The sequence below is a fragment of the Notamacropus eugenii genome, chromosome 3, assembly GCF_028372415.1.
Source record: "Notamacropus eugenii isolate mMacEug1 chromosome 3, mMacEug1.pri_v2, whole genome shotgun sequence".
NCBI classification, from domain to species: Eukaryota; Metazoa; Chordata; class Mammalia; order Diprotodontia; family Macropodidae; genus Notamacropus; species Notamacropus eugenii.
Genome location: NC_092874.1, coordinates 370,942,208 through 370,968,155, shown reverse-complemented (window position 1 = coordinate 370,968,155; position 25,948 = coordinate 370,942,208). Strand labels below are relative to the sequence as shown.

Sequence of the window (25,948 nt, the reverse complement as noted above, 5' to 3'; positions counted from 1 at the left end):
GGTGGGGTTCCCCTGAACCTCCATTAGTTTTGATTTGATATAAAGTATAAGGAAATAGATATCTTTTGGAGTAATAACCACATGGTATCATGGCTAGGCTCAGAATCAACCTGGTGGGAAACCTTCCTGTTCAGAAAGTAACTAGCACAGTAGGGAAACAGAGTTAAGAGAATGCTGCCATTATCTTTTAATAGCCACCTTTTTCAACCTTCCCAATCATTTAAATCCACCACTGTTTTCCAGAAGACAAGTCTTTAAGCACTTCTTGGCGTTTCTGTTGAATGGTGAAAACCTTAGGCTTTTCTTTTGGCCTGTCATTTTGATAGCTACCAGAAATGAAGATTTTCTACTAACCCAACCTTCGTGAAAAAAAAATCGCTAGTTCTATTATATTCCTTAATTAAATCCTAACTGAAACTTTCAAAGTATACAGGTATTTTCTCATCTTCACAAACCTGACAAATTTCCAATTCCTTTAGGTGACAGATTCTGATTTACCTAGACAAATATGTTCTAATCATTCACACCAGACATGCCAAGGGAAAGGGGAAACATTCTCTTTGAAAACATTCTCTTCCTGATTTAAATGAGGCTCTTCATTTTCAAGCTGGAAAAAAGTTTTCAAAACTTCAAACCACTTGCCTTGAAAGATAAAGCTTTGGTAATGTTGTATCAGCAGTTGTTTTAAGAACTGAGCATTTTCTGTCCCTCTCCAGAGAGAAAGAAATGATGGGACCGTATTTGTGTGAGAAGCTAAATGGTGGAGAACTGTTAACCCCAAGAACCTACTAAATATTTCATCCTTTATAAAAAAATTCCTCTCATCTGGCTTAATTTTCCCAACTTGGCCAGAATTGGAAATTCAAAGAAAATCAGCCAATATTGAAGTCCCTTAACTAGTGCTAAACTGTTAAGCTCTTTGGAAACTAAAAGCAAAAGACAGTTTCTGCCCTTAGGAAACTTACTTATAATCTAATCCAAAAGGTCACAACTTTGAAATTTAACATATAAGTTTAATGAAAGTTTCAGTAGAAGTCGTTTTTTATTGGAAAGGAGGTTTTTAAGATCAAAACTGGCTCCTTTACTGAGAATTTGTAAAAGTATTACTTGGTGAACATTTAGATTGACAAAGTTCAACAAATATAGATTGAGACAAGCTATTCCAGAAATTCATTTTCCAATTTTCAAACAAACTGCAATGGCTTGGATCAGAACAGATCAAATCCCATAGCCATCACTGACCACTCTGTCTACTCCATTTTTGTCAAACTTATGTCATTTGGTAAGGAGACAGAGGATCCCATTAAATGTTACTTTAGTCAGAATTGAGGCTTACGTGTCAGCTTTGTCTTTACCGTAGCTTAGAAACCAAACAAAAAGTTTAAATTATAGGGGTGACAAGACAATACATCAAGATTGACCATTAGACAAACCTCTTGCCTATGGAAAATAGGTAAAGGGGCAATGGGCTCAGAAAAATCCTAGTCCTATTTAAGTATTGACCAAGAAATAGAAAAGACGTTCCCACTGAAATAGGTTTCCTGAGAGACAAGATATAAGAAAAGACAATAATGAAACATAAAACACCAACTTCTGTGGTTTTATTAACTTAGACTACTCAAGTGCTGGACTGCTGCTTTATTGGTTCTCTAGAAGTTCCCAAATTGGAAAAACACCTTTTCTGTGCATATTAGAAGCTCTTAAGGATGAGATTCGGATATAGTACAAGCCAGTAGTTGACAGAATAATTGCAGGAATTTCCAGGGTGTTTGCCAACTAATACATGAATAAATCAGGACAAGTTACAAAGAGACAAGGACCCAGAAGTCTGCTTATCAAATTAAAAGTGACACCTCATCAGTAGTTGACAGGCATGCATCTCAATATTTCACAGATGGCATATACATATGTATGTACACCTCTGTGTATGTATGTGTGTATGTATGTATTCATGTGTGTGTGTATGTATATATTCATGTGTGTGTGTAGTTTCTCCTCCTGAGTTCTGGCTGAGATCAGATAGGTTAAGAAGACAGGATAAGATACATTTTTAGCAAAAGAAAAAGGAAGCTAAAACTGTTACAAAGTTCTTTAGCTTAGCCATTTACACTAGGCAAAATAAAAGAGTACTTTCTTTGAGTCCATTAATTAACATTTGTTAAGCTCCTAATTGTGCTTTATTAGATAGAATAAAGAAAAGTGAGTTTCTGAGTTCTTTTGTAACTGCCAAGTGATTGGGGAAGTGAAGTACTGAAAGAAACTTCCTGCACATTCGGTACCTTTATATAATAACACCATATATAGCACAAAATTGGGTCACTTATGTTCTCCCAGATTGATATCTATAATTTAGATATATCTCCTTCTGCATCTCAATTCATCACTCCTTTGTCAGGAGAGGGATAGCATGCTTCATCATTGATGCTCTACAATCATAATTGATCACTGTTGATAAGAGTACTTAAATCTTTGAAATTTATTTGTCTTTATGATGCTGTTTTTGTAAGTTGTCATCCTAGTTCTGCTCACTTCACTCTGTATCAATTCATACAAATCTCCTCAGGTTTCTTTGAAGCCTTCCCTTTAGTCATTTTTTATCGTGCAAAAGTTCTATTACATTCACATATCATTATTTGCTCAACGAAGCTCTAATTGAAGGGCACTTCCTTTGTTTCTATTCTTTTCTGTAAGAAAAAGGGCTGCAATAAATTCTTTTTTGTACAGGTAGAATTTTTCCCTCTTTCTTTGGGGAATATCATGGGGTCAAAGGATATATACAGTTTAGAGACTTTTGAGGTACATTTTCAAATTGCTTTCCAGAATTGCTATACCAATTCACAATTCCACCGAAAGTGTATCAGTGTGCCTGTCTTTCCAAAACCTCTCAAAATTGTCATTTTCCTTTCCTATCATCTTTGCCAATCTGATTGGTATAAAGAGAAGCCTCAGAATTGTTTTAATTTTCATTTCTCTTAATAGTAATTTGGAGAATTTTTTTTCATGTTGTTATTAATGGCTTAGATTTCTTCCCTTTAGAAATTCTTCTTAACCATTTGTCTATTAGGAAATGGCTTTTATTCTCATATACTTGAATCAATTCCTTATATATCAGAGAACTTTTGTGGAAAGGTTTTTTTTTCTCAGTTTATAGTTTTCCTTCTAATTTTGACTATGCTGATTCTGCTTGTGCAAAAAACTTCAATTTTTTGCAGTCAAAATTGTAATAAATGAACATTTCTATCCTCTATCTGGGCATGAACTCTTTCTCTATCCATAGTTGTAAAAGGGACTTTCTTTCTTCATCCTCTAATTGTTCAGGGAGGACTAGCATTTCTGGTGGAAGGGCTTGCCAAGCTCTTTTCAGGGATACTCATCTATGTTTCATGTCACCAATTCTCACCTGTGGTTCTAAGAAACTGTAGCATGCACAGTGGCCACACCAGTAAACCATCTTGATAGACAGCCTAAATCAGGTTGAAGGTAAATGGCTTCAGACCTGTTGGTAATGTAGGAGAACACCTACCCCAAGCACGTGAAGACTTTTCCCAAGCGAAATGGGCAGATGGGAACAATTTGTTCCTCACATGGACATGAAGGCAGCTGGAGCAGGCAATGTGGAGTGCTTAAAGCTTGGTCAGGCATCAAAGACTACACCTTGGACCATCAACAGCTGTCTTGACTTTTGTCCTTCCACTGGACCTTCATGACTCAGGAAGAATGAGGCTGAGGACTTTGTGCCTCATTTAAATCCAGTTCATACAGGGGTCAAGCTATCACCCTGTGCTGTCACTGGTCTTCCAAAACAAAGGAGGAACACTCATAATTACAACAATTTGTATGAAGTTACCTTATATAGCTAGATCATATAAACTAGACCAGGGGATAGGGAACCTGCAGCCTCAAGGTCTCATGTGGCCCTCTAGGTCCTCCAAGTGTAGCCCTTTGAACTAGATCCCTTTGGAGGTTATTGTAAGAGATGACTTGAGATCTTGGTTTAAACCTAATTTCTACCAGACTGTTTTCAAATTTTCCCAACAGTTTTTGTTAACTATTAAGTTCATACCCCAATAGTTATGGCCTTTGAGTTTAATAAAATACTGCTACCATCTTCATTTACTTCTGTTGTACCTTGTGCACTTAATCTGTTAAATCATAGATTGATTTTTCTATTTTTTAACCAGTACCAAGTAGATTTGGTGGTACTGCTAGGCCTCCTTCCTTCCAACTTATTAAATTATTTCCCTTGAGAATCTTGTCCTTCTATTTCTTCAGATGAACTTTGGTTTTTTTCTTCCAACTCTCTAAAGTAATCCTTCAGTAGCTTGGTTTGTATCACATCGAATCTGGAAATTAATTTAGATGGTATTATCCTTTTCATTATATTGACATAGCTCAATCTTGAGCAGTTAATATCTCTCCATTTATTCAGGGCTGTCTGTTTCTGAAAAGTATTTTGTATTTGTGTTCATAATAGTTCTTGTATGTGTCTTGGTAGACAGATTGATAAATATATTAGTCAATCAACAAACATTTTATTAAATACCTGCTCATCATAGTGCCAGGCACTATGTTAAACACTGGAGGGTACAAAGCAAGGTAAAAGACAATCCTTGCTCTCAAGGAATTAACAGTGTAGTAGAGAGACAACATGCAAACAAACTATATGAAGAATAATCATTTGTAATAATCAACAGAGGGAAGGCTCTATAATTAAAAGGAGTCAGGAAAGTCTTCTTGTAGAAGGTAGTATTTTAGTTGAAACTGACAGGAGGCCAGGAGATATAAAGGAGTATAAAGAGCATTGCAGAGATGAGGGAAAGTCAGCGAAAATGCTGAGAATCAGGAGACATGTTCTCTTATGTGAGAAATAGCAAGGCCAGTGTCACTGGATCACAGAGGACCTGGGGATCCGGGGGCAGAGTTTAGGTAAAAGAAGATTGGAAAGGTGTGGAGGGGCAGGCAATGAAGAGCTTTGAATGCCAAAAGAATTTGATGGAGTGACATCTTTCTCTATTTTGGAGGAATAATAGTAGATGTACTTAATTTATAGATGGATAGCTCTTTAAATGCTTTCTAGTTCCTTTGGGGTATTAATTTATGACTTTAAAAAGACAGATTTGCCCTAAGAAACTCTTACAATATTTGTTGGGTGCTTCTCAGAGTATGACAAGAGCTGACATAACCCTGGGCTATGTTTAGAAAAAGGGGTATCTGCAATCCCCAGCTATTAGACATCACTTCGTGGCTTAAATTCTGTAAAGAACCTGAAAAGGGCCACGGCTGCTTGTTTTTTTTTTTTTTTAATTAAATTATTTTATTTGTTTTTAGTGTTTGACAATCACTTCCATATATCTTGGATTTTTTTCCCCTCCATCCCCCTCATTCCTCCCTCCCTTTTCACTCCCTCCCTGAGACAGCTTACAGTCTTATATAGGTTCTACACATATTTTCCTATTAAATATATGTTGCATAGAAGAATTAAAATGAATGGGAGAAACCATAAAATAAAACAAAAAGAAAAGAAAATAATCTGTTGCTATCTGCAATCCAATTCCATAGTTCTTTCTCTGGATGTGGAAAGCATTTTACCTCAAGAGTCCATTGGAAATTATTTAAGTTCATGCATTTCAATGAAGTACTAAGTCTACCAGAAAAATTCCTCACATACTGTGGTTGTTGCTATATACAAAGTTCTCCTGGTTCTGTTCCTTTTACTCAGCATCAGTTCATATAAATCTTTTCAGGCTTTTCAGAAGTCTTCCTGTTCATCATTTCTCATAGCACAATAGTATTCCATTACATTCATATAACACAACTTGTTCAGCCCAATTGATGGGCATCCCCTTGATTTCCAGTTTTTGGCCACCACAAAGAGAGCTGCTATAAATACTTCTGTACATGTGAGACCCTTTCCCATTTCCCACAGCTGCTTGTTAAAGGATCTATGGTGCAATGTGGGGAAAAAGCAGCCTAAGAGATGATTAATCACCAGAACCTCCAGGAAGGATCTGGAGGCAACTTTGTGGATTGGGAGATAGGTATTTCAGCCGGGACTCAACCCTAGGAATACTGGTAGTCTGAGTGCCTTAAGTTCCCTTTTCCACAGATGGTATGGGATTTCATGAGAGGGTGTACTCTCCCTGTGTAAGGGAGATTTTTTTACCCTTTCCCAGGAATTCTGCTGAAGAGTTTTGCTTTGAGTTAATGTATCCTCTTGTTTAGTCTGGTCCAAGAGGAACATCTGTGAGGGCTCCTGAGCTGTTAGAGGAAATGATGACCTAGGACAAGTCAAATCAGCAAGCATTTAGTAAGTGCCTGCTATATGCTAGGCACTGTGTGCTAGGAAGGCCAAAACAATCCCTTCTGGGCTCACAGTCCAATGAGGAAGACAACATGCAAACAACTGCCTACAAACAAGATATAGGTATATAGATAAATATATACACATATACATACATTTATATTAAATTGAAGATAATCTTAGAGGGAAGGCCCTAAGTTTACAGGGACTTGGGAAAGGATTCTTGCAAAAGGTGGGACTTTATCTGAGACCTGAAGAAAGCTAGGGAAGCCAGGAGGGAGAGATGAAGAGGGAGAGAATTCCAGATATGAAGGACAGCCAGTGAAAATGCACAGAATCAAGAAATGAACTTGTGTGCATTGTCCTACATTAAAAAAGGTGTAATTTTCAGAAGTCCACATTTGTTAGGATCTTGGCTACCTACATGTAAGAGATCAAAACATGAAAATAAATAGGCATTTGCTGACATATATATCTGAAAGCCTTGTAAAATCTGAAAATATATAGAAAAGAAAAAAACCCATCACAGCTATTGTGAAATGAAAACAAGTTATTTTTAACACAAGTTTTTGCTAGGACATATCTTTGCTTGCAAAAATTCCTTTCTGTTCTTTAGGTGTCCTTCAGGAGCTATATCTGAAGGGCAATTTAAAAATGGGTTCAAGATAAAAATTGAGAGCTGGATGTGGTATCACATGTCTATAATCTACATTTATTTAGACATTAATATGGTTAATCCCCAGGAGGGGGTTGGGACACTGGGTTGCCTAAGTATGGGCAAACCAGCCCAGGTTAGAAATGGAGCCTATCAAAATTCCTGTGTCATTCTATAGATGGATTAGGTGAGATGAGAAGACCCAATCCTCAAAAAAAAAAAATGAAGTTGAAAATGCAAGGAAATTTACATAATGCCTTTTTAGTATGTAAAGGCAAAGGAATATCTGGAGGAAACAGTGAGTGGCATCTATAAAAGAAAATAAGAATGATTTATTGGTAGTAGAGTCAGTTATTTAAAATAAATGAATGAGAGAGTGGGTTTTTTGTTTGTTTTTTAGTATAACTTCCCCTAACCTAATAACCTCAAAAAAAAAAAAAGGGAAAAAAAATATGTACCACATATAGTAATCAAAGATGAATAAAGTAAAAATCTTATGAAATAACATTGTAGAACTAAAATACTTAAAGCTCCCACTCAGCTTAGCCTACCTCACAGGGTGGTATGTGTCAGGATCTTGTTTTGATGATCCCTATCCCATAATCCCCCAAGTCTTTGACTTGGTCTGAACCACCTACAGCTGGCAAGAAGTGAAAATATTGATCCTGCCTAGACACACCAAGGCCAGTAGTGTCCTAGGGGATAGCATGGAAGACTGACTAGGCACAGAGAAATGGGCTTCTGTACCTAAGGTAAAGGGGACTAGAAACCTGGCTGTAGTCAGTTTGTGCTGGGCATTGTCCCAGCTGGCACACCATATCACCCAACTAGAGGAAGCTGCCATGGTTCAGGAAAAAAGATAGAAATTGCAGCACTAGAAGGAAGAAGAACCCAAATAATGAGGAATGAAGCCAGAGACAATGGAATGGGAATATATGAAAAAGTACAAAAGAACAAAAAATCCAATTAAGGGTCAGTGGGTATAATCCTAGCTCCCAAGTAGGTAAATTAACAGTGACACTCCTAAATACAGAGATCAAAATGAGGAAGAACTTTTTAAAAGCCCAAACGCTAAGAATTTTACCATAAAGGAATGTAAAACAAAAACTCTCAATGAAAAAAGAACATTCTCTATATATTCTCTAAGGATCATGGAATGGCAGCAAGAAACTCCAGAATGGTTGGAAAGTATAATAAAACTTTCATAGGAAGGTATCAGGATAGAAATGAAGTCAGAAATCAAAGTTCTCAAACCAGTTAAACTTGGGCAGTTTACTTAACTTTTTTGTATTTCTCCTATTTGTCACCTATCTTACATAAATTTTATGATGTTTAAGTGAAATTATGTAGGCTTGCAGAAGGAAGTTATAGAGTGTTTTTATTTATGAAGCTACTGTGCTTTCTATTTTGCTTTCATCTCAGTGCATTTCTCTAGATCTTATGAAAAACACTTGTCTTTGGTTCAAAGAGTATTTGAATTCAAAATTTTAATTTCAAAATGGAACCATTTTTTAAAGAAGTTTATACATTCGCACATATGCACACATAGTCATGTACATTTTGCCTTAGAAAACTGGAAACAGATAAAACTCTTAAGAATATCATGTATATCTCTACATATAGACATTACATGCACCTCAGGGTCTTACTAATGACTTTTCTTTTTTTTGTATGAGCCATTGCCTCACATCTCTCCCTTAGAATTCTTCTTTTTAAAAAGAAAAAATAGTTAATCAAAACTAGTCAACAGCATATGTATGATACATATATTTGAATATACATACATATATTTACATCTCTTTTCTAGGATGACAAGTGCTGGAATTTCCTCCTTATGCCCCAACTTTTAAAAGCAGGAATCTAAAAATAAGCCATCAGCCTCCAGGGATGTTAACTTCAGATGAATGTTTTTCTTCCAGGTTAAGGCAGGAGAATGGCATGATTGATTCAGTGCCTCAGTGGGAAGCAGCATTGAGGCATCAAAAGGAAAAAAATGAAGCCAACCCCAATAACCGTCGATCCAGACACAGATCACGCTCGTATGTGAAATGTTCTAGCTCTTCATATTAAAAACAAAAATTGAAAAAGTGTATTATTACATGTTGAACCAATCAGGCTGCTCCATTTCCTTTGCGTATGTGTGGTTTTCATAATGGATCAATTCAAATTGATTTATTCCATTGTTTTTCTACTTTTATATATTTATTTGCCTCGGTTTCTGATAGTCACTGTTAGAGTTGGAGAATAGTTAAAAAACTATCCTCCAGAAAAGAGGAAGACAAAAGCAGATGCTCAACTCAAAAAAAAAGTGTTTCAATGGAAATATTCCATTAGAATTTAGAATTTAGGATTCCATTAGGATTTAGAATCAGAAGATCTGTGTTCAAATTCTGGATCTTCATTTACTACTTGTATAATTTAGGGCAAGCCACTTAACCTCTCTAAGTCTCAGTTTCCTCATCTGTTGAATAAGGGGGGGTTGGATTAAATCATGCCTGAGATTCTTTCCAACACAGATCTTATGACCTTTTGGTCAAGAAAGGCTGTAGGCTTGCTAAACCATACAGTTTGTCACAAGAATTTTTAATGTGTTGTTCCAGATTGAACCAGATGCAAATCTAGTTAAATCAAATTAACAATAACTAAAATAATTTAAATTAACATTAGTAAGCAGGAGTCAATAAATGATAGGGTCAAGCAATCCTTTGTTGATCATGGCATTGCTAAGTGATGCCACGGGTGAACACAATTATCCCCTTTCAACAGTGAGATTTCCAATTGCTGAAATTAATTTTCTTTGAACTTATAAAGGAATAGTTTAACTCCTCTCTTGTCTTTTATTTAATCTACATGCCATCTGGGTTTAGAGGCTCACTAAGCATAGTTCTTTGAAATGAATTTAGATTCACCACTTATTCTTTTATGTCTCTGGAGTAAATGGCAGGATATCTGGAATTACTTCTGCCAAGTGGAGGGGTATGATCCAGATAGCAAAAGGGGTGGCCAGTTGTAGGAAAGTGAATGCTGGAGCAAAACTGTGTAAATGGCAGGTAATCAAGAGCCTTGGGCAGAAAGACGTCAGGAGAAAAACTGAGAGGGCTGGACAATATTAAAGAAACCTAAGTGAAGCTGTTACCCTGCATGTCTTTGTAACAGACAGACTTCAGTACAGTTAAATCAGTGGCCAATTGAAGATATGCCATTATTTTCAAAGGGACACTCCTATACTGAGGATTTTAATAATATAAGAATAACTTAATAACATAAGAATTAAGTAGCTTGCACTGTGTCAGTTTTGTTTTTTTACTGAACAAAGTTTTTAGCTCTAAAATCAAATACCTCACTACAAAGCAGAATTGGATGCATGCTTTGATTGTTTTTGACTCCAGAGTAAGAGATTTCTTTATTCAAGTGTCAAAGGATCCTCTTTGAAGTCACCAACCAACAAGAAATCAAGAAAACTTTGAAAGTCCAAAGCTCATGTTTGCAAGGAATTTAGTAGAGATAATATTTTGGTAATGTATTCTCCTTTCCTAACATGTTTAGAAAGCTTTAAAATCCAGTTAAATTTCAACTTCTAATTCATGTAAATACATGGAAATGTTAAAAAAAAAAAAAAAGCAAAAATAGAACAACAAGAAAGTCGAATATATTAGCTTGGGGTAAGATAAAGCTATGTAATAAAATGTAACAACACATGGAATAAAAATTTTAATGATATTTAGCTTATAGCTAAAGTGCCTAGTAGTGCAAGCAGAAAACTAATGCATTCCTTATTAACCCGGAGCACAATTTAGATTTATTTAAAAGCACGCACATACACACACACACGCAAAAAAAAAATCTGAGAATTGAAAGGAATTGGTATTTGCTTCTTTAGCTTAGGAAATACCCTTTGCCCTGGAATTGTGGACACTCCAAACACAATTTAAACTGAAATATGGGCAACATAAAAGCTTAATCGTTAGAGATAAAATTACTGATTCACTTCAAAAATATCAAAGTGATTCTTAATTGACTAGTCTTCAGTTGTGGGAATGAAAATTAATTACTTTGGGATTTTTAGTTATATTAATTTTGAATCATCTCATAGAACTTCAGGTTAAAACTAGGAAAGAATTTTCCAATCATCTAGTCAGTTTACAGGTGAAGAAACTGAGATCTAGAGATGCTTATTAATGACTCACTAAGAGTCTACTTAATTTTTATATTATTAATAGAAACAATGGTGAGGATTAGACTACTATTCAAGACCACTCCATCTCACTCTCCTATCATCCAAACCACAGTCCAATGAGTCCAATTAGATTTCAATGAGTCCAGTGATAGTTGGATAATCACAAATATCAGATATCCAGACACTTTTGAAAATTTATAGCAGTTACCAGATAATAATCTTTGCTTCTTCTAACTATCTTTTGGTTATCAGATCTTTGATGTCCATTACAAATCACAACTGCTTTGAACTATCTTTTTCTGAAGATGGGATAGCTTAGTTGAGTATTAATAAAGGCATATAATCCAGCAGTGTAAATTAATAGCTACAAGGAAGAGGGAGCTGGTAGAACTACCAAGATGGCAGACAGGTGACACTGAACATTCTGCCGAGCTCTATCATCTCTAAGTTAACAGCAGTTTTCCAATCTCTACTAACCAGGTGGAACCATCTCTCATTTAGAACAGCCTCTGCCTGTGCAGAATTGTAGCATAAAAGTTACCTTGCCAAAAGTAAGCTCCCTAAGCAGACGGTGTCATGTGTTCTGCAATCTTGGGAGTTCCACTAACTCGTTTTCCCTTGTATCTGTTATTTTACAGTAGGTCAAAACAGTTCATGTTGTCCCACAGGGTCCACAAAACCAAAATGCTATCTTACTCATTTTAGTTCAACTTAGAAGTGGTGAGAAGGAAGGAAAAGAAAAGTCATTAGCCTTCTTTTTTCTTTTAGGAAACTAGAAAGAATACATCACTGTAGGAAACGCAGTTGTCCTTGAGTAGACTCGAAATACATCATTCGCATGGACTGCTCATTTGTTGTTCAGTTGAGGCCCTGATTTTCGTTTTATTTTGCTTTAATAACTCCTATAGTTAAAGTGTTTGTAATCTTTCCATAAAGTTCATCAGTTCCCCCAAACCTTAGCACCTGCAGTTTTTGCCAAGGTAAAGGTCTGTACTGACAGTGGGCCAAGTGAAACACGAGGTTTGTTCAGTTGATTCCTGATTTCTGTGATTACAGGAGAAGCCCAGATATCCAAGCAAAGGAAGAGCTGTGGAAACATATTCAGTGAGTATTGTAACAAAGGTTATCAGACCTGAGTGTTGTTTATAAAGTTTATGGAAGAAAGTCTAGCCAACACTCAGAAAATCCCTGTTTGCGTGCTCCTTATTGTTATTACAGCGATGTGCTAATGAAGCAGCCAAAATATGTCATAGAGATAGCCCCTAACCACCAGAAAGTTCTAGAACTTTCCAGTCTAGGGTTATTTAACTTGTAAGAGGATATAAGAGGCCAACCACATCCAAATAAGCACTGATGAAAATTGTGCATGAGAGAGGCAGACAAAAACAGAGACAGTCCTGGAGAAAGACAGACAAAGATGGTGTTCAGGAAAGATTATCTTCCCCTTTCTTTCTCCTAGAACAAATCTTTGAATTTGAATTAGCATTCATCTATTTTTACATTTGATATTGGAATATGTTTTAACACAGGATACGAGTGAGCCAATAATGATCAATACTTTAAGATAATTGCATCGTCATAAACTTAGCTCTCTTGCCTGTTTCCCTTCCAGGAAAGAACTTGTGGATCCTTCTGGATTGTCAGAAGAACAACTAAAAGAGATTCCTTATACCAAAATAGAGTGAGTTTATCCTTAAAATTTATTTTCACAAAAGTTTGAGGAATATTTAGTCTTCTAAAGCATTACCCATTGTGTCATAATTGTTCTAGGTAAAATGAAACTTTAGTCACTTCTGTGAATTTTGTCTTTAATTTGCACTTTAAAGATGAAGGTGATTTTGAGAACTTCCCTTAAAACCAGTAATTCTTGTTTGCAGGGACATGAATCACTATCTGCTTCTATTAATTGCTTAGGAACAGCTATGTCTTTAAAGACTATAGTGAATTTTTACTACATGGTCAATTCTTTAAAATGACATATGAACAATAACAAAACCTATTATCTTAATTCCTAAAATTTCAGTATGTCTCCCACAAATTTTATGTTCAACTTCACCTAAGGATGCCCAGTAAAATACCCATGTTTCAACATATCAAGCATTCTTCTAGAAGCCTCTTGGGATCCTCTCTATTCAGACATTGTGCAGTGGCAGCATATATTGACTGTCCCTCAAATACCCTAACTACTCAATTGCTCCACTCACTCACTTCCTATGAGCTGCTCCTCCATCCCACCTCAGCCATGCAGAACGATGGTTATATCTTTGATCTTGCCATCATCCATAAATGTACCACCTCTGTATTTAAGAATTCTGAAAGATCCTTGTCCAAGGATAATTTGTTGACTTTTAACCTCTCCCTTTTCCTTCCCTTTATAAAATCCTATTCTTTATCTGCACCATGACCTCCAGTCCATTAATCTCTCATTTTTCTCCTAGGCCATCTTCCCTGCACTAGCCACTCTCTCCTTTTCTCCCCATTTTGACCCATGATGAACCAATTCAACTCTATACTGTCCTCCTCTGTTGAATCCTTAACCTCTTTATCATATCACTGATTATGCCCAGTCAAGCCTCAGCCTTGAATCACTCCCACAATTTGCCACCTTTGTTCCTACACATGTGCTTCAAAACAAACATGGATAAAGTCACGCAACTGTTCTGTGTCCATTGTTACACAAGTTCAACCAACCCTCATTGCTGCTAGGCAGTCCTACTATAGATCCCTTAACAATTCACTATCCCACTCTCCACAGCAGCTCTTCCAAACTTTTGCATCCCTCCTCCATCATCCTATGGCTCCCTCTCACCCCCTTTTCAGCTGAAAATCTTGACTCATATTTTGCAGAAAAAATTGAGGCCATTCACTATGAATTCCCTCTTCTCCTCTTTTCCTTATCTCTTATCATTCAGATACCTTCTGCCACTCTCTCCTCCTTTACCTCTGTGTCATATAATAAAATGACCTTACTCCTTACCAAGAGAAACCCCTCTACTTCTTCAAGTGATCTATTCCATCCTGTCGCCTACAACAGATTGCCTCCTCTGTCATCTTTACTCACTTATTTCCAATACCTCCCTGTGTATTGGTTCCTTCCTTACTGCCTACATACATGCCCATAATCCATCAGGAAAAACACTGACTTAATCCTTCCACTCTGACTAAAAATTATTCTATGTTTCTTCTGTCTTTTGTACCTACCTGCTGGAAAAGGCCATATACAATAGATGCCTATACTTTCTCTCCTCTCACCCTCTTCTTAACTCCTTACAATCTGGCTTTAGACCTTATCATTTCCCCCAGACTGCCCTCTCCAAAGTTAAGACATCCAGTGATGTCTTAGTTGCCAAATCCAAAGGTCTTTTCTCAATCCTCAATCTCCTTGTGGCCTTTGACACTGTTGATCATCCTCTCCTCCTTGATAGTTTTCTTCTCTTTAAAGATACCACTCTCTCCCTATTCTTCTCCTCCCTGTCTGACAGTCCTTCTCTCTCTGCTTTGCTGGATCCTTTTCTAGATCATGTCCTCTAACCATACGTATCCCTCATGGTTTTGTCTTCAGTCCTCTTCTCTTCTCCCTTTACACTACTTAAGCTGGTGATCTCCTAAGCTCCAGTAATTACTGTCTCTATGCTGATGATTCTCAGATCTTCCTATTCTACTCTAATTTCTCTGCTAACCTCCAATTGTGCATCTTCAGCTGCCTTTCAGGTATCTCAAACTTGATGTCCAATAGATATCTTAAACACAATGTCCAAAAACTCATTATCTTTTCCCCTAAGCCCCTATTACTATAGAGGGCAACACCTTCTGACCAATCCCTAAGGCTTGCAACTTAGGAAGCATCCTAGAGTCCTCACTATCTCTGACACTGCCCCCATACCGAGTTGTTGTCACAGCTAGCCAATTTTAACTTTGCAATATCCCTCAATACACCCCCTCCTTCTCTCTTCTGATATTGTCATCATTCCAGTACAAGCTCCCATCATCTCACACCCAGATTATTCCTGCTGGTGACCTGGCTTAAGTTGCTCCCTATTCCAAACAATCCTTCATTCAGTCACTAAAGTAATTTTCCTAAAGTACAAGTCCAACCATGTTCAACCTTCTACTCATTAACTCCAGTGGCTCTCTGTTATTTCCAACATCAAATATAAAATGCTCAAATATAAAATGCTCCATTTGGCCTTTAAAGACCTTCATACCCTAGCATCCTCTTACCTTTCCAGTCTTCTTACACCTTACTCCCTGACAGATGTTCTTCAATCCAATGACACTGAGCTCCTAGCTATTCCACAAACAAGTCACTCTATTTCTCTACTTGGAGTATTTTCTGGCTTTCCCTATTCCTGGAGTATTTTCTCTCCTTTGCTTTGACAACTGACCTCCCTGGCTTCCTTTAAATTCCTTCTAAAATCCCCTCTTTTACCGAGAGTCTCTCCCAATCCCTCTTAATTCCAGGGTCTTGCCTCTGTTAATTATTTCCTATTTATCCTGCATATAGTATATAGTTTGCTTTGTACATATCTTTCCATGTTGCCTCCTCCATTAAATTGTAAGCTCCTTGAGGACAGGGACTCTTTGCATATCAAGCTCTTCAAACTGTGCTGGGCACACTGTAGGCACTTAATAATGTTTACTGATTGACTGATTGACTTTTTGATTGATTGAGGCCAAATATGAATTCAGGTCTTCTTGACTCTAGGTCCAGGGTTCTATCAACTGCACTACCTAGCTGCCATATACCACACTTTTTCAGTCATTCCTTAACTAATAGATACCCTCTTAGGTAAACTTTCATATGCCCTTCTAAGTGTATAGTCAATGCACTTTATACCTAAAGAGTATAAAACTGAAAAGTGATTGCTGCCTATGTACCTATTTGGCATATTTGATTTAGCACATTCTCCCCCAAATTTTCTTTTTCCTCCTAAATTTCCAATATTATCTGAATTATGGATAATATATAATTAAGGTTCAAATCCTGCCTTTGCCACTTACTAGCTATGTGACCTTGGGCAAGTCACTTTACCTTTCTGGGCCTCAGGGTGTTTGACTAAACGGTCTCTAAGGTTCTTTCCAACCCTAGATCCTAGGATCCTCCCTCCACCCCTAACACTGCCTGCCCCATTCCCTCTGTTATCCCTTGAGAATATCAGACCCCAAAAAAGTGAATATGAGGGACTTCTACTTCTATTCGCTTCTGAGCACCAACTTTTCCCTCACTTCCTCACAAACTATATTTATTCTTTTATTACTATTTCTTTCCTGAAACTCTTTGCTTGGATAATTAGAAATGAACCTTTATCCTATCAAGCAATGAAAATTGGCAAGACCTTTATTGGTAACTTTTTTGCAAAGGCTGGATTTCTTTTTTTTAATCTGGCTAATTAGCAGGTAAGTCTGTTGTCTCTGATGTGAGCATCATCTTGGTCTATGTTGTAGATGCATTCTTGAAATTTTATTTTTAATTGATGCCCTTTATTTTTATGTTATATTAATTTCCAAACAGATCCCTGTCTTCTACTCAAAAAACCTTCCCTCGTAACACAGATTTTAAAAGAAAAAAGCTCAAAAATCAACTAACACATAGATTATCTGATATGTTCAGTATTCTATATCCATAGTCCCCAGCTGCAATGCAGGAAAGAAGGTGCATTTTCTCTGCTCGTTTCTGGACCTGGCTCAATCACTGTAATTACATGGCTTTCAGTTTCAATTTCTTCTTTCCATTTACATTGTTGTCATTGTTTTTCCAGTTCTACTTACTTCACTCTGCATCTGTTTATATAGATACTCCTATGTTTCTTTGAGTCCTTTATATTCCACATTTCTTATGATGCACTAAATTTATATATGCACATAAATTTTAAAGATTATATAAATTACACATCATATTGTTTATATCATATAAATCTCTAAAGATTTCATGTTTCATCCACATGTGTCTGTAAGAATGCTTCTTTTAAAAATATTGATTTATTTATTTTTAGTTTTCAACATTCATTTCCACAAGATTTTGAGTTCCAAATTTTCTCCCCATCTCTCCCTTCCCCCCCACCCCAACACCATGCATTCTGATTACCCCTTCCCTCAATCTGTCCTCTCTTCTATCACACCTCCTCCCTTCCCTTATCCCCATCTTCTCTCTTTTATTGTAGGGCAAGATAGATTTCTATACCTCATTACCTATATTTCTTATTTCCCAGTTTCATACAAAACCAGTTCTCAACATTCATTCCTAAAGCTTTGAGTTCCAACTTCTCTCCCTTTCTCCCTCCCCATACATCCCCACTGTGAAGGCGAGCAATTCAGTATAGGCTATACATGTGTAGTTATGCAAAAGACTTCCATAATAGTCATGTTGTGAAAGACTAACTATATTTCCCTCCATCCCATCTTGTCCCCCATTTATTCTATTCTCTCTTCTGTCCTTGTCCCTCCCCAAAATTGTTTACTTCTAATTACTCCCTCCTCCCAGTAGCCCTCACGTCTATCATCCTCCCCACAGCCCACTTCTCCCCTTCTTTCCTTTTATTTACACTACTTTCCTGTAGTGTAAGATAGATTTTCATACCAAATTGAGTGTGCATATTATTCCCTCTTTAAGCCAAATATGATGAGAGTAAGCTTCACTTTTTCCCTCTCACCTCCCTCTTTTTCCCCTCCACTGAGAAGTCTTTTACTTGCCTCTTTTATGGGAGATAATTTGCCCCATTCCATTTCTCCCTTTCTCTTCCCAATATATTTCTCTCTCACCTTTTAATTTTATTTTTTTAGATATCATCCCTTCCTATTCAACTCACCCTGTGCCCTCTGTCTAGATATATATATATATATATGTATGTATATATATATATATATACACATATATATAAAATCCCTCCAACTACCCAAATACTAGAAAAGTTTCAAGAATTAAAATATTATCTTTCCATGTAGGAATGTAAACAGTTCAACTTTAGTAAGTCCCTTATGATTTCTCTTTCCTGTTTTCCTTTTCATGCTTCTCTTGATTCTTGTGTTTACAAGTCAAATTTTCTGTTCATCAGGAATGCTTGAAAGTCCTCTATTTCACTGAATGATCATTTTTTTCCCTGAAATATTATACTCAGTTTTGCTGGGTAGGTGATTCTTAGTTTTAATCCTAGTTCTTTTGACTTCTGGAATATCATATTCCAAGCCCTGCAATCCTTTAATGTAGAAGCTGCTAGATCTTGTGTTATCCTGATTATATTTCCACAATACTTGAATTGTTTCTTTCTGGGAGCTTGCAGTATTTTCTCCTTGACCTGGGAACTCTGGAATTTGGGTACAGTATTCCTAGGAGTTATTCTTTTCAGGAGGTAATTGGTGGATTCTTTCAATATTTATTTTTACCCTCTGGTTCTGGAATATCAGGGCAGTTTTCCTTGATAATTTCATGTAAGATGATGTTTAGGCTCTTTTTTCATCATGGCTTTCAGGTAGTCCCATAATTTTTAAATTGTCTCTCCTGGCTCTATTTTCCAGGTCATTTTTTTTCCAATGAGATATTTCACATTATTTTCTTATTTTTTCATTCTTTTGGTTTTGTTTTATGATTTCTTGGTTTCTCATAAAGTCATTAGCTTCCATCTGCTCCATTCTAATTTTTAAAGAACTATTTTCTTCAGTGAGCTTTTGAACTTCCTTTTCCATTTGGCTAATTCTGCTTTTTAAAGCATTTTTCTCCTCATTGGCTTTTTAGACCTCTTTTGCCATTTGGGTTAGTCTATTTTTAAAGGTGTTATTTGCTTCAGCATTTTTTGGAGTCTCCTTTAGCAAGTTGTTGACTCACTTTTCATGATTTTCTTGAATCTCTCTCATTTCACTTCCCAATTTTTCCTCCACCTTTCTTAGTTGATTTTCAAAATCTCTTTTTAACTCCTCCATGGCCTGAGACCATTGCAAATTTATTTTCGAGGTTTTGGATAAAGTAGCCTTGACTTTGATATCTTCCTGTAATGGTATGCTTTGTTCTTCCTCATCAGACAGGATGGAGGAAAATACTTGTTCACCAAGAAAGTAGCCTGCTATAGTCTTATTTTTTTCCCTTTTTTGGGCACTTTTCCCAGTCATTTACTTGACTTTTGAGTCCTTTGTCAAGTAGAGAATATACTTTAGGGACCTGTAAGTTTTCACTTCCTCCAAGGTGGCACAATCAAGGGAGAGGAGTTTACTTCTCTCCTGGCCTGCACCCTGATCTGGGAGCAACCACAAGCTTTTCTGCCCAGGATCTGTAAGTAGGGTTCCCTCTCCACAACCACCTCCAACTCTAACATGCCAGTGCTCTTCCTCACCCCAGGGCTGCAACTCAGGGCTGAGATTCAGATCAGTGGCTTGATTCCCCCAGGGTCTTTAGACTGAGGGCTCCAAAAATGGATGCTGCAGTTGCCTGGGGCTCTGTCTAAGGCAGGACCCTACTTTCTCACTGAACTTTAAAGCTGTCTCTGGAGTTTGTAGGTTGAGGAATCTAGGAACTGCAGCTGCTACTCAGGATTCCACGCCCTGAAGCCTGCTCCAGTCCTGAGCCTGCTGTGCCTTGGTCAAGGCTGGACTGCACTTCATGCACTGGGCTCTGCTCTGAGTCTGGTGCGATAGGCCTTTCCTGTCAGTCTTCCAAACTGCCTTAGGCTGGAAACGTCTTTCACTATCATTTTGTGGCTTCTGCTGCTCTAGAATTTGTTTGGAGTCATTTTTGCAGGTATTTTATGTGCTTTGAGGGGAGGGCTACAGCAGAGCCCATCTTGGCTCTGCCTCCAAGAATACTTTATAATTAACTTTTGAAACCGAAATACTTTTTAAAAGACAGGAAAGATCAGTGCTTTAAAATTCTCAAAGTTACACTCCTTTGAAAATCAAAAGAGAAATTTCAGTTGTAAAGTCATAAAAATTCTTTCTGGCATCTATTTGTTTATTTTCATGGATTCATATTGCTTTCTCAGGACTCAAGGTGACCCAGTTCGTATTAGGCATTCTCACTCTCCTCGAAGTTACCGCCAGTACCGCAGATCCCAGTGTTCAGATGGAGAGAGATCAGTTCTGTCTGAAGTGAAGTAAGTGTGTTGGTCTGATCACAGTCATACTGTCATGAGCCCATTTGGGCTCAATGTTGGGTGGATTTTAGACAAGGGACTGATTAGTAGTCCATTAGTTTACAAAGTCTTTAGAAGATTATGGAACCAGACCCTGAGTCAGATCTCTAGGGGGAAGGAGCAAACTATAAGCCTATGCCATCCTATAATGAATGCCTTTACCAGTTTGAGAGAAGTGGCTTTGATTTCAAACTTAAAACATATCCATAGTCCAGCCATCTGTATTTATCAGTGAATAGACAAACTAATAAACAAACAAACTTTGAAGTGGGTCTAAAGATTTTAATAAGAATTAAATACACTGTGAGGCAGAACAGCTTAGTAGAAAGAACTGTGATGATAATTTTGTTGTTCCCTAGTCAAATTAATCCACATTTACTCAATTTATTGTGATTTGATGGGTATTAATGTGTTAGTGAATTAAGCAGAATAGAATTAAAAGTTATAAATGTTAATGCTGTTAGGATAAAAGTTATATATGTTAGGACTAAATAACCTCTTATGTATTAATAATAACATTGTAGGCAATAGGATAAAATTATATGACTATCTACTATAGAGCAGAACATTACATTTGACCCTGATACTTGTCTTAGCAGCATCAACACCCATTACCCCTATGAATCATTGCCATTGCTCCTTTCCCCTACCACTTACTTATTTCCTAGAATGCCATTGACCAAAACACAGGTCATTTGATTTTCTATGAAAACCTCTGTTGAGATGGCAGGTGGAATGCCTTTACTAGGAAAAGTCTGCAGTTAATGACTCAAAAGCCTGCTGACAAAGTGACTAACGTACATAACTAACTTAAACTTGATCCTGCTCTGCTTCATTCACTAATATAATCACTGACCATTTGAGTAGAGGGTATCAAAATTATCTTTACAGTTTTTTCTATTAAGCTGCTCTGTCTCACAGTGTATTTATTTCTTGCTCTTCAATCACAGAGTTTTCCCCAATTCTGGTGTTAACCAGTACAGAAACTGTACTGCCTCATTCCATTTTTAGTGCTGTTTCAAGGAACTAGCACCCAAAAGAAGTGGGCCCCTGATCACGAGGAAGATCTTGGACTCAAGGACCTCAGGACTTCCCAATGAATTAGAAATGCTTGGGATGCTTTTTGGTCTCACAGAAATCTAGCCTGGAAGAGGAAGACTTGGACTTCAGCGTCAGCTCTGCTGATGGACTGTGTGCCCTTTAGATTCATTTCTTTAGCATTTTTGTAAAAATATAAACCTGAAGTGAGGATAAGTGGTCAAGTTGTTGTTTTGTCCTCAGTCTAAATCTTTGGAAAGGAAATTCAGGCAAAGTGGGATAATGGGAAAAGTATTGGACTAGGATAAGAGATTTGGGTTCTAGACTTGACTTTACCCACTAAATTTGTCTGATAATCAGTTTCTTTATCTGTAAAATAAGGTTATTCTAGATTAGTTGTCCTCAAACTTTTCTATGGGTAGGGAAAGGGCATACATAGAACCCTTCAGTTTAAACAAAACTTTGACAGAACCCTTGCAATAAAATCATTTAAAATTATTTTAAATGTCTATTAACAAACATCAAAAGACTCATTTAAAAAAACAAAACAGAAACACTTGGAATGTTTCAGGATTCCTTGCAGCATAGTTTGAGAAACACTGGTCCAGATGGAACTCTAAGGTCCCATCCAGCTTCAACACTCTATGATTCTAGTTTCCAGTTATTAATTTAAAACTTATTTTCTTTCTATAGTGCAAAGACTGATCTTGTGCCACCACTTCCTGTGACTCGGTCTTCAGATTCACAGTGTTTTACTGGTTCTACTTCCTATCAGGTTAGTAATGATGTAGTTTTGTTTTTTCTTGTTTAAAATTGTTGTTTTTTTAATTCTAAAGGACAGCAAATAAAATGAGCACTTCCATTTACAAAGCAGACCTGAAAATGAGGATGAAATTACATCTCTTTATATGGTTTGTCTTTCAAGTAGAATTCAATACATAACTTTTAAAGCTACCTAGCTTATCTATGATACTTCCAGCCTTCCTTCTTTTCTGTGTATTATAAAATAAGTTTCAATGACCTCCTTTTCTTTTTTGTCATTCTTGGGGTTATTTTGGGCACCTCTATTTTCTTTTCCCCTCCTAGCCCATACCCTGAAATTGTAAAAAAGGAAACAGAAACTTGGTATACATATTCAACCAAATTCCCACACTAGCCATGTCCAAAACTTCATTCTGTACCTTTAATCTATAACCTGTCAAGAGGTAGGCTGTATGGAATTGTGGCTGGTCATTGGATCCAATATAGTTCTTTATTTTTTCAAAGCTGCTTTTCTTTACAGTGTTGTTGTGATTGTATAAATTTTCATCTAATTCTGCCTACTTTACTCATCAGTGCATCATTTCTTAGTGTACAACAATATTCTATTTTTATATATCACATATTCAGCCATTTGATGAACATTCACTTTATTCCTTGTCCATTGCTTGTGACAAAAAGTTACTATAAACTTTTTTTTGTTTATAGGTCCCTTCTCTTTCATGTCCTTGGAATATATAATTAGTAGTGCTATCTTTAGGTCCTATCCTTTCCCTTTCCTCCTTCCTCTCCCTCTGTCTATATAGAATATAATACCCTTTATCTGCAAGTGCTCTGCCCAAAGGAATGCAAATTTGTAATGTAAACAAATTAGAGCTCTTCTCTGAGCATGAACAGTTTGTTGCTAACTTGGAGGGAGAGTTGAGCCAAGACACAGTTGGCAACAGTAGAGCAGAAAAGGAGTGGGCAGCTTTCAGAGATTTGCTGTACAACACTGCATTTACTCATCTGGGTCAGAGCACTCATTAAACACCAACACTGGTTTGATGAAAATGATGGGGAAATTCAGAAGCTACTAAATGAAAAAAGAGAACTCCACAGGATTTGCCAACAGAATAATTCATCCATCTCTAAGAAGGCAGCATTTAATTCCATCAAAAGTGAAGTACAAACAAAGCTTAGAGAGCTGCAGGATTACTGGCTCAGTAAGAAAGAAGATGAAATTCAGTTACATGCTGATAGTAACAGTCCAAAGTGCTTTTATGTTTCCATGAAAGCTATTTATGGACCAAAAACCTATGGTCGATACAACTACTCAGTGCTGATAAGAGCTACATTGATTAGTGGTAAGGACATGATCCTAGAGAGATGGGCTGAACACTTCCTTAGTGTTCTCAACAGACCATCATCAATCAATGGTGAGGCCATTGACCTTTTACCTCAGGTTGAAGTCAATCCCTCCTTAGCTGAACTTCCAACTGAAAAAGAGGTTTTGAGGGCCATTAGGTTCCTTTCATGTGGCAAAGCATCTGGTGCTGATTCTGTTCCAGCTGAGATTTACAAGGTAGGGGGACAATTGCTCATACAAAAGCTAACTGAAATTTTCTGGGTTATATAGCAAGAGGAAGTTACCCCCAGGAGTTCAAGGATGCTTCCATTGTCCATCTCTTTAAAGGTAAAGGGAATAGATTATCCTGAGACAATCACAGGGGTATCTCTCTCTTATTCATTGCTGGCAAGATTCTTGCTAGAGTCCTCCTTAATAGGCTACTCCTTCACCATGAAGATGGTCATATACCTGAGAGCCAGTGTGGCTTCAGAAAGGGCTGAGGAACAGTCAGTATGGTGTTTGCTGCCCAAGAACTCCAGGAGAAATGCCAGGAGCAGAGGTCTATACACAACGTTTGTAGGTCTGACCAAGGCCTTTGACACTGTTATTTGTGAGGGCTTATGGATAATTATGTCAAAATTTGGTTGCCCAGAGAAGTTCATCAGTATTGTACATCAATTTCATGATGACATGTTTGCCCAGGTTCTGGACTGTGGACAATGCTCTCATGCCTTCCCAGTCCCCAAAGAAGTGAAACAGGGTTGTGTGCTTGCTCCCATGCTTTTTAGCATGATGTTTTCAGCCATTAGTAGTGCTATCTTTAGGTCCTGTCCTTTCCCTTTCCTCTCCTTTCCTTCTTCTCCCTCTGTCCATATAGAACATAATACCCTTTACCTGCAGATGCTCTGCCCAAAGGAATGCAAACACTTTCAGTGAGGATGAACAAGGCATGAAGGTCAGCTACCATACTGATAGTAAATTCTTCAATCTGACTAAACCAAAGTGGAGGGAGTGTTGGTGCATGATTTTCTGTTTGTAGATGATTATGCACTCCATGCAAGCTCTGAAGCCGAGATGCAACAAAGTATGGATCAATTCTCTGCTGCCTGTGCTAATTTTGGCCTAATAATGAACACCAAGAAAACACAGGTGCTCCATCAGCCACCCCCACACCATCCATACGTGGAACTATCAGTTACAACAAATGAAAGCTGTTTTGAATGCTGTGGAAAAGTTCACTTACCTTGGTAGTGTACTTTCTAGGGATGTACACATTGACAATGAGGTTGATGCACAGCATTGCCAGAGCTAGCTCAGTGTTTGGGAGGCACCAAAGAAAAGTACGGGAGAGAAGAGGTATTAGACTGACTACCAAACTGAAGATCTACAGAGCCATTATGTGTGTTGGTCCTTCATTGCCAAAGAAGACCATGCCATCAGAGAAATATGACATGACTTGCACTTGACTTTGTTTTGAGTGAGGGAGGGCTAAGCAGGTCACCAGCCTCACTTCTCCAGAGCCATCTGAATCCAGTGACCAGATACTCATTGACTGGAGATGTCCCAGGATGAGGCAATTGGGGTTAAGTGACTTGCCCAAGGTCACCCAGCTAGTGAGTGTCAAGTGTCTGAGGTGAGATTTGAACTCAGGTCCTCCAGACTCCTGCAGTGGTGCTCTATCCACTGCACCACCTAGCTGCACCTACAGGGCAGTTGTACTGACCTCATTGCTGTATGCCAATGAAACATGGACAGTCTACCAGTGTCATGCAAGGAAACTGAATTGCTTACATTTGAACCATCTTAGGAAGATTCTGAAGATCACCTGGCAGGATAAGATACCAGACACTGAGATTCTTGCTCAAACTAAACTGCATTCAAGCATTCAAACTCTGCTTCAGAGAATGCAACTCCAATGGGCTGGCCACATTGTTCAAATGCAAAATGTACACTTGCCATGAAGACTATTTTCTGGAGAACTCACATGGGGCAGGCAATCACACAGTGGTCAAAAGAAGCAATACAAGGACACTTTGAAGGTCTCTCTCAGGAACTTTGGATTTGATTGTAGGACATGGGAGACACTGGCACAGTACCATTCAGCATGGTGTGCCCACATCAGAAAGGGTGCTGTGCTCTATGAACAAAGCAGAATTGAAACAGCACAAAGGAAACATAAGATGCACAAATTTGGAGTATCCACCCCAAATGTTCACACGGACTATCTGTGCCCAATCTGTGGTAGAGCATTCCAAGTTCATATTGGTCTGATCAGCCACAGTCATACACACTGAAACTTACTTCATGGTCATGTCATTTTGGTCCTCTTTGAGAATGAAGAACAATCATACCCTTACCTGCAGGTGCTCTGACCAAAGGAAGGTAAATTTTGATTGCTGAAACATGTAAACCTGAAAAGGTATCTTGGGATTTATGAGCTAGTCTTTTCTTAAGGACCATGCCTTAAACCCAAATCATTCTGGTTCTTATTGATTGCCCAACCAAAGGTCCTAGCTTAAGCCCCCCTTGGTCATCGTTTGAGCTCTGATTGACTCAAAATGAATGTAAAAAG

At 37.6% G+C, this 25,948-nt stretch overlaps 1 protein-coding gene across 3 annotated transcripts in view; it reads left to right on the top strand.

Annotated features, from left to right (window-relative positions):
• The window catches only part of EPB41L4A (erythrocyte membrane protein band 4.1 like 4A), a 201,601-nt gene that overhangs the window by 171,751 nt on the left and 3,902 nt on the right, over positions 1-25,948 (top strand). For all 3 annotated transcript variants that reach the window (XM_072597431.1, XM_072597432.1, XM_072597430.1), the window contains 5 exons: positions 8,876-8,995; positions 12,190-12,237; positions 12,746-12,814; positions 20,100-20,210; positions 21,981-22,062. In XM_072597431.1, the coding sequence (XP_072453532.1) occupies positions 8,876-8,995; positions 12,190-12,237; positions 12,746-12,814; positions 20,100-20,210; positions 21,981-22,062 (430 nt within the window). The remainder of the gene's footprint in view (positions 1-8,875; positions 8,996-12,189; positions 12,238-12,745; positions 12,815-20,099; positions 20,211-21,980; positions 22,063-25,948) is intronic.